General features: G+C 39.1%; 1 protein-coding gene across 3 annotated transcripts in view; it reads right to left on the minus strand.

Annotated features, from left to right (window-relative positions):
* ITGB3BP (integrin subunit beta 3 binding protein) overlaps positions 1 to 14147 on the minus strand; it is a 77937-nt gene that overhangs the window by 36104 nt on the left and 27686 nt on the right. For all 3 annotated transcript variants that reach the window (XM_062191469.1, XM_062191467.1, XM_062191466.1), the window contains one exon: positions 3842 to 3968. In XM_062191469.1, the coding sequence (XP_062047453.1) occupies positions 3842 to 3905 (64 nt within the window). In that variant the 5' untranslated portion in view covers positions 3906 to 3968. The remainder of the gene's footprint in view (positions 1 to 3841; positions 3969 to 14147) is intronic.

Here is a 14147-nt window from a genome sequence, read left to right on the forward strand (position 1 = left end):
TGCGGCACCGGCACACCGGGTTCTAGTCCCGGTCGGGGCACCGATCCTGTCCCTGTTGCCCCTCTTCTAGGTCAGCTCTCTGCTGTGGCCCGGGAGTGCAGTGGAGGATGGCCCAAGTGCTTGGGCCCTGCACCCCATGGGAGACCAGGAGAAGCCCCTGGCTCCTGCCATCGGATTGGCGCGGTGCGCTGGCCGCAGCGCGCCTACTGCGGCGGCCATTGGAGGGTGAACCAACGGCAAAGGAAGACCTTTCTCTCTGTCTCTCTCTCACTGTCCACTCTGCCTGTCAAAAAAAAAAAAAAAAAAAAAAAAAAAAGAAAGGTCTTCCTTTTGCCGTTGGTTCACCCTCCAATGGCTGCCGCGGCCGGTGCACCGCGCTGATCCGAAGCCAGGAGTCAGGTGCTTCTCCTGGTCTCCCATGGGGTGCAGGGCCCAAGCACTTGGGCCATCCTCCACTGCACTCCCGGGCCATAGCAGAGAGCTGGCTTGGAAGAGGGGCAAACAGGACAGAATCCGGTGCCCCGACCGGGACTAAAACCCGGTGTTCTGGCGCCGCAAGGCAGAGGATTAGCCTATTGAGCCATGGCGCCGGCCTCAATATGCTTTTTATAGTAAGTTCTTTCAGGGCCAGGCCTGTGCCACAGAGGGTTAGTTTGCATCTCAGGATGGAGTACCTGGTGTGAGTCCTGGCTACTCTGCTTCCAAATCAATTTCCTGCTAATGTGCAACCTGGGAGGCACCAGATGATGGGTCAAGTACTTGAGTCCCTGTCACTCCACATGGGAAACCCAGATGGAGTTCTGAGCTCCTGGCTTCAGCAGGTACAGTCCTTGCTGTTTGTAGGCATCTGGGAAGTGAACCAGTAATTAGAAGATCTCTCTCCCCCTTTCTCTGCCTTTCTAATAATAAATGGTTTTATTACCCCATTTTCTGCGAGATTCTAGATACTGATGAGAAGTCTACAATCAATATGTCATCCTTTGTAGGTAATGTCTTTTCTTTGCTTGTCTTTAAAGTTTTCTTATCATTTAATGTTCAGTTTTATTGTGGTAGGATTAGATGTGGATTTGGCTTTTTTTTTTTTTTGACAGGCAGAGTGGACAGTGAGAGAGAGACAGTGAGAAAGGTCTTCCTTTTGCCGTTGGTTCACCCTCCAATGGCCGCTGCGGCTGGCGCGCTGCGGCCAGCGCACCGCGCTGATCCGATGGCAGGAGCCAGGGGCTTCTCCTGGTCTCCCATGGGGTGCAGGGCCCAAGCACTTGGGCCATCCTCCACTGCACTCCCTGGCCACAGCAGAGAGCTGGCCTGGAAGAGGGGCAACAGGGACAGGATCGGTGCCCCAACCGGGACTAGAACCCGGTGTGCCGGCGCCGCAAAGTGGAGGATTAGCCTAGTGAGCCGCGGCGCCGGCCAAGATTTGGCTTTTTTTAATTTAATATTTTTACTTTCATGTTTTTAAAGAGGCAGAGATACAGAGAGAGAGAAACTCTCATCAACTGAATCACTCTCCAAATGCCTGTGGTGGCTGGGTCTGGGCCAGGCCAAAGTTGGGAGCCAGCAAATCAGTTCAGGTCTCCCACATGGGTGGCAAGGACCCAAATATTTGAGCTGTCTGCTCCCTCCTAGGGTATATATTAGCAGGAAGGGGGATTCAGGACTTGAATCCAGGGATTCTGATATAGGATGTGGGTGCCCCAAGCAGCATCTTACCTGCTAGGCCAAACACTTACTCCAGGTTTTGTTTCAATTTATCCTACACTGACTAAGCATGGTAGTTTAATTTGGCAACTGAGATCTTTCCTTGATTATGAGAAACTGACAGTCGTTGTATCTTCAAATTCTGCTTCAGCCTCATTACTCTATTTCAGCCTCGTAGAACTATTTGACTGATGTCCGAGCTTCTCACTCTGCCCATCATTTTTCTTTATTGGTTTATCATATTCTCCATCAAATTCTCTGGGCCAGGGCTGCCGGCTGCAGCATAGTAGGTTAAGCTGCCGCCTGCAGTGCCAGCATCACATGAGTGACGGTTTCAGGCCCAGCTGCTCCACTTCTGATCCAGTTCCTTGCTACTGCTCCTAGGAAAGCAGACAAAGATAGCCCAAGTACTTGGGCCCGCACCCAAAAGAAGCTCCTAGCTCCTGGCTTCAGCTTGGCCCATCCCTGGCTGATGCAACCATCTGGAGAGTGAAACAGCACTTTACGTATATTTTGTACAATATTCAAAAAGTAGGAGTTATTAATAGAGATTGACTTTCTCTGAAACTTAAATAATTTTAAAAGTTATATTTATTATTTATTTAAACATGTTACTTCATGAGTCAAGTTTCCTTATTTTTAAAATATGTGCAAGGTGACGTATGAGGATGACCACTGTAATGATTACAAATAATATAATCTGACATAGGACTCTAGACAAAACACTCTTGTTTTAAGATTTCTATAGATGAGAGCTACACATTACAGAGTAAGGAAAACATATATGTATAGTTTAATGTTTAACTAGAGTCAATCAGTGTAACCACCATGGAGGTCGAAAAACAGAATACTGCCAATATCTTAGAAATCTCTGCTGTCTGACTTTTTAAAAAAGGACTTATTTAGTACTATAATCTGTGATAATTATCCACTTAAATGTCAACTGAAAAAACGTGACCAATCTTTTTATGGATAAAAGGAATTTTCCATTAATACTATATTTAACTTCAATTTGGAATTAAGTCCATATTCAATTTCAGTTTGCAAAATCTATCCATATTAGCAGCAGGTAATCTCTAACGCATTAATTTTCAAACTAAAACAAGATGCAGCAGATGTAGAAAAAACAGAATGATGAAATTTAAAAAATGTATACATCTTCATACATTTTTATGAAAGCAAACATAACAGTAATAGCTTTAAGATAAAAACCATTTGATTAAATAAAAATCAAAGAGTTCAAAAGTTTAATATCTCATTATGTGTTTCATTATAATAAATTAGGTAAAAAGAGACTTTTTTGTTTCTGTGTAGCCTCTATTGAATGCTTACTTAGTACTCAATAAATGTTAAGCAACAAAATATGAATTAGGGTAATCACAACATATCTAAAATATATTTTATTAAATTTGAGCCTATTCAAAATTTTATATTATAGAAGCTGACATGTCAGTACTTCATGACCTTTCTCAATATAAAAAGATTAAACCTATGAAAAGAGGTCTATGTTTTTAAATAAATACTTTAGAACAAACTACCAGAGAACATTGAATATGTATCATCAAAACTGAACTAGCAACATTTTAAAATAAAGAATTTCATATTTAGGTTTTTCTCCTGAAAAATTTCATAAATCTTTTGCATTAAATTAGTAATGAAAAAGGAAATGAAATATAAGAAAAGCAAGCTATATGAAAATATACTAAATGTGGATAAAGCTAAATGAACAACATGGATAAAACTAAATGAAAAACATGGATAAAACTAACATTTATAAGTTTCCCCCTTAAACGTAGTGCAGCAATAAATGAGTTATGTGCCCTTTAATTTATGCTCATGACAGATAGCTTGTTAAGGGGCATATCTGTAACCACTGTAACTGATAGTAGCTGAAGGCAGTCAGGTCATAATTTCTATTTAATGGATGGGATAGTAAGGGAACAAAGTCTGCCATAGCATTTTGAAGTAATGCCAAGAAAGTTTACATTTATGTCCAAAGTAAGTTACATTGTAACCTTTTCTATGCTAAATTCTTTCAGAGAAAATTCAGCTGTAACAAGATCTATATATTACTAAATCAAAATTTTGATACACCAATAACTAGAAAAATCTTAAAATAAGTGGAAAAGAATGTTAAACTAACCATTTGATGGTTCATTTCTGTGCTCTCCTTCTTTAGAGCTTGTGGGAGAAGTAAATGGGCTCATCTGACAAGTCCCGGTTGTTGGCGAATAAGTTGCAATCCTTGTGATTTTTGAAGGCTCAGATGACTGAAAATAAATATTAATTTGGGAAAGAAATAATTTGAAAATACCTTTTAAAGACTCAGCAAATTTCAAAACAATATTCATTTCTTCCTTCTCTCTTTTCAAATATATTCAATTATCACCCTAAAACGAACATTATTCTTTCAAAGTAGGTAGATATTTCAAGTCTTTACAATAATCAGGCCATCTCATTTGATATTTGTGAAATTTTAGCATTACAGTGTTACTACCTTCAGAGAGGTACTTCCCAATAAGTTTAGATTTGGCTGACTCTCCCAATCACAACCTCACTTTTGCTTTCAGCAGAATTTGAAGTATAATTATGGGGCCAATCCAGGAAAATTCTGCCCATTATGAAGACTCATTAAGAAATCTTAGGAAGGATAAAAGCTATCCTAACCATTCACACAGTGCTCTGACACAGGATCTGGCCTTAATGATAACAAAAACAATGTTCAAATAATTGATTTTGACATTTAAGGCCTTTGAGAAACCATTCTACACAACTCCTCTTCTCTGCAGCTTCCTCCTTTGCACTTCATGGGTGGTGTGCAACCTCTTAACAGGTAACATATTTTGTGTATTTTTTACATTTGTGTCTTCCCTATTAGAATTTGCTTCTGGAAGCACAGGCAGTCAAAGCCAAAATTAACTATTGGGATTGCATCAAATTGAGAAGTTTCTGTACTTCAAAAGAAACAGTCAGGAAAGTGAATAGGCAACTGACAGAATGAGAAAAAATATTTGCAAACTATGCAACAGATAAAGGGTTGATAACCAGAATCTACAAAGAAATCAAGAAACTCCACAACATCAAAACAAACAACCCACTTAAGAGATGGGCCAAGGACCTCAATAGACATCTTTCCAAAGAGGAAATCCAAATGGCCAACAGACACATGAAAAAATGTTCAAGATCACTAGCAATCAGGGAAATGCAAATCAAAACCACAATGAGGATTCACCTCACCCCGGTGAGAATGGCTCACATTCAGAAATCTACCAACAACAGATGCTGGAGAGGATGTGGGGAAAAAGGGACACTAACCCACTGTTGGTGGGAATGCAAACTGGTTAAGCCACTATGGAAGTCAGTCTGGAGATTCCTCAGAAACCTGAATATAACCCTACCATAAAACCCAGCCATCCCACTCCTTGGAATTTACCCAAAGGAAATTAAATTGGCAAACAAAAAAGCCATCTGCACATTAATGTTTATTGCAGTTCAATTCACAATAGCTAAGACCTGGAACCAACCCAAATGCCCATCAACAGTAGACTGGATAAAGAAATTATGGGACATGTACTCTATAGAATACTACACAGCAGTCAAAAACAATGAAATCCAGTCATTTGCAACAAAATGGAGGAATCTGGAAAACATCATGCTGAATGAATTAAGCCAGTCCCAAAGAGACAAATATCATTTGTTTTCCCTGATCGGCGACAACTAACTGAGCACCAAAGGGGAAACCTGTTGAAGTGAAATGGACACTATGAGAAACAGTGACTTGATCAGCTCTTGTCCTGACTGTTGATGTACAATGTAAATCTTTGTCCATTTTAGTATTTTTTTTTATTCTAGTACTAGTGGTTGAACTCTGTAATTAACACACAATTATTCTTAGGTGTTTAAATTTTAACTGAAAAGTGATCCCTGTTAAATATAAGAGTGGGAAAAAGAGAGGGAGGAGATGTACAATTTGGGACATGCTCAATCGGACTTGCCCCAAATGGTGGAGTTAGAAACGTGCCAGGGGATTCCAATACAATCCCATCAAGGTGGCATGTACCAATGCCATCTCACTAGTCCAAGTGATCATCTTCAGTTCACAACTGATCACACTGATAGGTCTAAGAGTCAAAGGGATCACATAAACAAGACTAGTGTCTGCTAATACTAACTGATAGAACCAAAAAGGGAGAGAACGATCCAACATGGGAAGTGGGAGACACAGCAGACTCATAGAATGGCAGATGTGCTAAATAACACTCTGGCATCAGAATCAGCCCGAAGGCATTCGGATCTGGCTGAAGAGCCCATGAGAGTATTGTAGGCACGGAAAGCCAAGACACTTTGGAAAAAAAAAAAAAAATAAGACCTAAATGAAAGATCTCTGCGAGTGAGATCCCAGTGGAGAGAGCAGGGCCATCAAGGAGGGAGGTACCTTTCTCTGAAGGGAGGAGAGAACTTCCACTTTGACTATGACCCTGTCGGAATAAGATCGAAGTCGGCGAACTCTAAAGGCTCCCATAGCCTTGGCAACTCATGACAAGAGCCTAGGGAGATTACTGACGCCATAAACAAGAGTGTTAAATTGTTAAATCAACAACAGGAGTCACTGTGTACTTACATCTCATGTGGGATCTGTCCTTAATGTGTTGTCCAATGTGAAGTAATGCTATAACTAGTACTGAAACAGTATTTTTACACCTTGTGTTTCTGTGTGGGTGCAAACTGATGAAATCTTTACTTAGTATATACTGAATCGATCTTCTGTATATAAAGATAATTTAAAATGAAAAAAAAATTTGGTGTTAAATTGGAAATTGCATTGAAAATTAATCAATTCTTAAAAAAATATCATGTAGGCTCTCTGTCCTTAATGTGCTGTACATTGTGATTTAATGCTATAACTAGTACTCCAACAGTATTTTTCACTTGGTGTTGCTATGTGAGGGCAAACTGTTGAAATCTTTACTTAATATATACTAAACTGATCTTATGTATATAAAGAGAATTGAAAATGAATCTTGATGTGAATGGAAGGGGAGAGGGAGTGGGAAAGGGGAGGGTTGCAGGTGGGAGGGAAGTTATGGTGTGGGGGGGGAGCCATTGTAATCCATAAGCTATACTTTGGAAATTTATATTCATTAAATAAAAGTTTAAAAAAAATTTGCTTCTGGAAATATTTTTTATCACTGTGTCCTAGTAAATTTAAAAACATGTGAGGAATGAATGACCTAAAAGGAAGAGTACAGTAAACTCTGTCCTACTTCCCCTCTCAGAATGGACTCATTTGTTCATTAGTTCATTCATCTAACATTTAAGTCACTAAGTAGACTAAGAACATTTGGGTAGCACATCATTCTGTGATCTTAGAATGTTCTCTTTCTTACCTTTCCCAAGACCTATTCTTTCTTTGATTTAGGTCCCCACTCATAATTCACTTCCTCCAAACACTCATTATCACACTACTGTTTGTGCTCTGGAATTCTTCTAAAGCTTGTTTTTCATAATGCTTACTGATCACCCCAGCATCGCTAACTGATGTCTACAGAGAACTACAACAACTTTCCTGGTATAAGGAGTGTCTACCAATAGATAAACAGTAGAGAAAAGGTCTTAAATTAGTATGCATGTTACAGAGATCCAAAGAAAAGGGAAATCAAGGTGGGCTGCAGTAATTTGTCAAAGGATTCTTGAAAGAGGGAAGGCTGACAGATAAGTGAAATAAAAGGCATTGAGAAACCTTCAATCTAGAAGTGGAAAAGATGACAGAGGATGGATTTGGGGATAACAGAAGAAGACTTATATGTTGCCAACATTGTAGAACTAAACTTTAGCTTGGTAGCTAACTTGAAACAGTTACCTAATTCTGTATGGTCAATTATTCTGTATTTTTAAAGACACCTATGGCAGAAATAGTGGCTGTGTCACCTTTTTAGGTAATTTTGGTGTTAGTTTCAGAATCTACAGCATCACAAAGATTTTAAATGGTAAAGATTTCTTTGTATTGGAGAACAAAAGTCATTTCTTTCTTGTTTTATTATCCACAGCAGCCACAAATGTAACCAATATCTTTTTAAAAAGTAGACCTATAATATCAAGTTATAACTCTAAAACAATCTTTCCTGCAGTGTGAAAGAGTTGTAAGTCTCTTTATCAGGTGGTTACTATTACCTCTCCATCTTGAGTTTTCACCTGTTTATATGTATTAAGTTACAAACTATGACATTTATCCAATCCCTACTCTACTTTCCCAAGAATTTATTGCCCAGAACTATTTCACTGTGTATGTACAGGAATGAAAGTCACTACCCTAATGTACATTTATGTAATCTGTTCTTCTATTTTATCCAGTTATTTTATCCAATTGCCAAGTATCTAAACATTGCAACTTAGATGACACATTTCTCCCTGAGAACAATTTCCTAGCTTTCAGAAAATAACTGTGGCATGTGTGTGTATGCCTAACTTTAAAAATACTAAAGCATCTCCTGTTTTTGGTCATTTGTGTTGATTAGAAGGAAATATGTCTACAACTACATGGAGAGCAAACTGAAGATCTACTGTTTCCTCCTACCCCATTAAATATTCTTTTGTATATAACAATTTTTACATAGCTGTCTTACTGGTAAGCACAAAAAGGCACACTTTTACTTCCCTAAGTTTTTTTTTCCCCCTCAAGATTTTTCCAAGTATCTAACTTTTCTTTTTTTTTTTTTTTGACAGGCAGAGTGGACAGTGAGAGAGAGAGACAGAGAGAAAGGTCTTCCTTTTTTGCCGTTGGTTCACCCTCCAATGGCCGCCGCGGTAGGCGCGCTGCGGCCGGCGCACCGCGCTGATCCGATGGCAGGAGCCAGGTGCTTCTCCTGGTCTCCCATGGGGTGCAGGGCCCAAGCACTTGGGCCATCCTCCACTGCACTCCCTGGCCACAGCAGAGAGCTGGCCTGGAAGAGGGGCAACCGGGACAGGATCGGTGCCCCGACCGGGACTAGAACCCGGTGTGCCGGCGCCGCAAAGTGGAGGATTAGCCTAGTGAGCCGCGGCGCCGGCCAGTATCTAACTTTTCATTTCTGAAGATGCCTAAAGAAAAAAGTAATCTAAAATCCATCTAAGAACCTCTATTCTGCCATGCCCTTAACTTTGAAGAACTTGTCCTACACATTAGTCTCTTACAACAGAAAGAGTTCTGAAGATTGGGATTTGAGAGAAGACTGAGCTACAAATTGAAAAGTCAGCACTCTTTCTACTCAAGATGGGTGATTCTAGAAAATCAGAGGAACTGAGATGAACAGATTTGTCTAGGAAAGGATTCAGAATGTAAATAGAATGAAAGGATATAGAGATCATGATCATTTCTATAATAATTTACAACCTCTTCTCATAAAGACTCCTTAATTAACACCACTACTGAACAAAATAATTGCCATGTACTAAGATTCTGTCTGCAGTCAGTCCAAACACCACTGTACTTTTTGTAAGGAGGTCAAACTATGTACATTAGCAAAAGTAAAATTTCAGCATTGATTTTTCTGCCTAAAACAGAAAATAAAAACCAATGTTCTCTCTATAATTTCAAATAGGTATGACACTCTGTTTCAATATATTTCACAAATTGTAGCTTGCTTTGTCATCTTGTTTAAAACATATTCTACAAAATAGATTCCTGTATTTTATTGATTTTTTTTTTTTACCTATTATAAACCATGTAAAAAGTACTAACTAAGGGTTCCTACAGGATGAAATGTGGGATGTGAAGGATCATTATTATTATGAACTAATAACCTACACTGTCACCAAAACTTTTTTTTTTTTAAAGATTTATTTATTTGAAAAGCAGAGTTACAGAGAGGCAGAGAGAGAGAGCGATCGAGCAAGCTTCCGTCCACTGGTTCACTCCCTAAATGGCTGCAATGGCCAGAGCTGGATGGATCTGAAGCCAGGAGCCAGAAACCTCTTCCGAGTCACCCACTTGGGTGCAGGGGCCCAAGGACTTGGCCCATCCTCTGCTGCTTTCCCAGGGAGCTGGACTGGAAGTGGAACAGTTGGGACTAGAACCAGTTTCCATATGGGATGCAGGCACAGCATGCGGTGGCTTTACCCACTACGGCACAGCACTGGCCCCAACACAGAAACATTAAAAAAATTTTTTAAAAGATTTATTTATTTATTTGACAATCACAGAGTTACAGAGCGAGAGAAAGGGAGAGACAAAAAGACAGATTTTCTATCCGCAGGTTCACTCTCCAAATGGCTGCAACAGCTGGGGCTGGGCCAAGCCTGGCTGAAGCCTGAAGCCTAGAAATCCATCCAAGTCTCACACGTTGGTGGCAAGGTCCCAAGTGCTTGGCCCATCTTCTGCTGCCTTGCCAGGTATATCAGCAGGGAGCTGAATAAGAAGTAGAGCAGCAGGGACTCAAATCAGTGTTCACCTGGGATGCTGGTGTTGCAGCCAGTGGCTTAACCTACTGTGCCCCCACAGAAACATTTTCTGAAAAATGTTTACTTATGTACTTTCCACCTGAAAGGCAAAGAGATGAGAGAGAGGGAAAGAGAGAGATAGAGAGACAATCTTCCATGTATTGGTTCACTCCCCAAATACCGCCTACAGCCAGGGCTGGGTCAGGCTGAAACCAGGAGCCTGAAACTCCATCTGGGTCTCCCACATGGGTGTCAAAGGCCCAAGCACTTGAGCCACCATTTGCTGCCTCCCAGGATGCATTAGCAGGAAACTGGAAAGGAGCAGAGGAGATGTTCACCTCCGGAGTTATTTAAAACACAGGTACTATAGGTATTTGGACAACCAGAAACAAAAGGCCAGTTAAAGAAAGATAATTGTTTTGTAAACTTTTACTGATTAATTAGGTTTTTATAATATCCCACATAATATACAGTAATTAGGTACTACTGGTACTAATTATAGAATTATATTAGAAAACTCTAAACATTAACTGCCTCAAGGACTTTTTATAATTTTGGCCTATGTTTCCTAAGCCAGTACTACTACACATCAATTAACTCACTGGCTGCCACAATAACCATCCTTAATAGATCCAAAAAAGCTGAGATTTTGTTGCTGTTTTTATAGTAGCTGCAGGGGACAAAGGCATTTTACACTTAAGCAGTATCTCAATCCTCTTAAAAGGATAGCAGGGAAAGACCATGACCAATATATTAGACTCATGCTAATGCAGACTTCTATTTCTGGACTGAGTATTTGTACATGGGGCTATCCACTGGTTAAAACTTATTGTTACTCATGATCTGGGTATTTAATGGTATGTAAACTTTACCTTAAAATTTTTCTAACACAAAAAATAAAACATTGGCAAAAAAATTTTAATACACTGGCTTTTCTATTTTTTCTCATTGCTCTACCATTTTAAGATACCAATATAATAATTTAAGTATTAAGCTATCACTATTATACTATTACTATCTTGCACTATAATTCATTTATGAAATATTTTCAACTTGAAAAGTTTTACAAATTGACAAATCTTTAGTTAGATTGATAAAGGTGGGAAGGAGGGAGGGAAGGAGGAAGACTGAAATTATAAAATGAAGAATGAAAGAGGGGGTGTTACTACTGAACTTACAGAAACAAAATGATTATAAGGAGATATTATGAACAATTGTATGCTAATAAATTATACAATCTAGATAAAATAGACAAATTCCCAGAAACATACAACTTACCAAGACTGAATCACAAAGAACTAGAAAGTCTGAATAGATCAATGGTAGGTAAGAAACTGAGTTAATATTTCCAAGAAGAAAAGCCCAGGAATAGACAGTTGGCAAATTTTACCGATGTTTAAACAAGAGTTGATAACAATTCTTCTCAAACTCTTTCAAAACTAGGAGAGAACACTTGGCAATTCATTCTCTGAGGCTAGTATTACCCTGATACTGGAATCAGAGACACCAAAAGAAAATTACAGACCAGTATTATTTTCGAATATAGATGCAAAAATTCTAGGAAATTGAAACCATTGGCATATAAAAAGGATTCTACATCATGACCAAGTTGAATTTATCTCAGAGATGCAAGGTGGGTTCAATATACAAAAATTAGTGTCATACAGATTAAGAGAATAAAGAAAACACATGATCATCTGAATAGATCCAAAAAAAGCATCTGATAAAACCAATATCCTTTCATAGTAAAAAGCAAACAAACAAAAAAACACTCTGTGGCTTAGTGCCTAAAGCTGGTACCTGCAGTGCCAGCATACCATATGGACACTGGGTTGAGACCTGGCTTGCTCCACTTCCAATTCAGCTCTCTGCTATGGCCTGGGAAAGCAGCAGAAAATGGCCCAACTCCTTGGGCCCCTGCACCCATGTGGGAGACCCAGAAGAAGCTCCTGGCGCCTAGCTTCAGATTGGCACAGCTCCAGCCATTGCAGCCATCTGGGGAGTGAACCAGCAGATGGAAGACCCCTCTCTCTCTCTCTCTTTTCTTTGCCTCTGCCTCTTTATAATTCTGCCTTTCAAATAAATAAACAAATTTTTAAAAAAATACTTAACAGGCTAGGAATAGAAGAGAATTTGCTCAATCTGATAAAGGCTATCTGTAAAAAACCTATAGCTAACTTATTAAATTGTGAAAAGCTAGATGCTTTCCTCCTAAGATCAGGAAAAAGATAAGGATGCTTGTTTTTGCCACTTCTAGTTAACATTTTTCTAGAGGTTCTGGCTGGCCAGAGCTACAAGCAAGAAAAAGAAAGGGCATCAGATTGCAAAAAGAATTGAAATTCTCTCTACTGGTAGATGACAATCTTTTGTATAGAATACCCTAAGTAACCTATTATAAAAAATTATTAGAGCTAATAAAAATGTTCAGCAAAGTTGTAGGACACATGATTCATATATAAAAATCAGTTGTGTTTCTGTATACTAGCAATGGTCAAAAGAAATATGATATTATAAAACCATTCCATTTATTATAGCATCAAAAAGATTAAAATACTTAGTAACAAATTTAGCCCAAAAAAGTACAAATCCTGTACACTGAAAACTATAAAACATTGGAAGAAATTAATATCTAATTAAACAGAAATATGTCTCATGTTCATGGTTTAGAAGACATTTTTATTAAGATTGACACATCTCTCAGACTGATCTACAAACTTGATATAAACCCTGTTGAAATTTTAATTTGCTTCGCCCACCCCCAGAAATTGACTAGCTGATCCTAAAATTAATATGAAACTGCAATGGATATAGAATAACCAAAGTATTCTTGAAAAAGATCAACAAATTTTGACTTATACATCTTGATTTCAAATTTACAATAATTAAAACTTTTAGGATTCCAACAGTTGATAGTGGCATGAAAACAGACACACAGGTGAATGCAATCAATCAGAGTTCAGAAACAAATCCATACATTTATGGTCAATTTTTTTACAGCAATGGTACCAAGACTATTCACTAGCAGTTTGTTACTTTTTCAACAAATGGGACAACTGGGACAATTGGCTATCTACATGCAAAAAAAAAATGAATTTTTGTACCATGTACATAAAATAAATCAAAGTAGATCAAAGATTACAAAAATTTTAGAAAGAAAACACAGGTAAAATTCTGTTTCCATGCCTCATGTTACGTTTCTTAGATGTGACATCAAAAGGATTAGGAATCAAAGAAAAAAAATTGAACTTCATCAAAATTAAAAATTTTCTGTGTACAAAAGGACACTATCAATATGAACAGATGTCCCATAGAACTGGAGAACATATTTGCAAACTATGTTTTATAAAGTGATGGTGTTCAAAGAACTTTTACAACTCAACAGCAAAAAGGCAACCCGATTAAAAAATGGACCAAGAGAAGAACTTGGGTAGACAGATCTCAAATATACACAGACACACACACACACACACAGATGGCCAATAACCACATGAAAATTTATTCAACATGATTAGTCACCAAGGAAATAAAAATCAAAACTCTAATGGGATACTTCATAACCAGTAGAACAGACAGAATAAAAAGTCAGATAATGCCATTTGTTGTCAAGTGTATAGACACACTGGAACTCTCAAAAGTTCTGGCAGACATGTAAAATGGTGCCCCTGCTATGGAAAAAGAGTTTGGTAGTTTTTCAAAAAGTTAAACATGGGGCCGGCGCCGCGGCTCAATAGGCTAATCCTCCGCCTTGCGGCGCCGGCACACCGGGTTCTAGTCCCGGTCGGGGCACCGATCCTGTCCCGGTTGCCCCTCTTCCAGGCCAGCTCTCTGCTGTGGCCAGGGAGTGCAGTGGAGGATGGCCCAAGTGCTTGGGCCCTGCACCCCATGGGAGACCAGGAGAAGCACCTGGCTCCTGCCATCGGATCAGCGCGGTGCGCCGGCCGCAGCGCGCCAACCGCGGCGGCCATTGGAGGGTGAACCAACGGCAAAAAAGGAAGACCTTTCTGTCTGTCTCTCTCTCTCGCTGTCCACTCTGC

This window comes from Lepus europaeus, chromosome 5, assembly GCF_033115175.1.
Source record: "Lepus europaeus isolate LE1 chromosome 5, mLepTim1.pri, whole genome shotgun sequence".
NCBI lineage: Eukaryota > Metazoa > Chordata > Mammalia > Lagomorpha > Leporidae > Lepus > Lepus europaeus.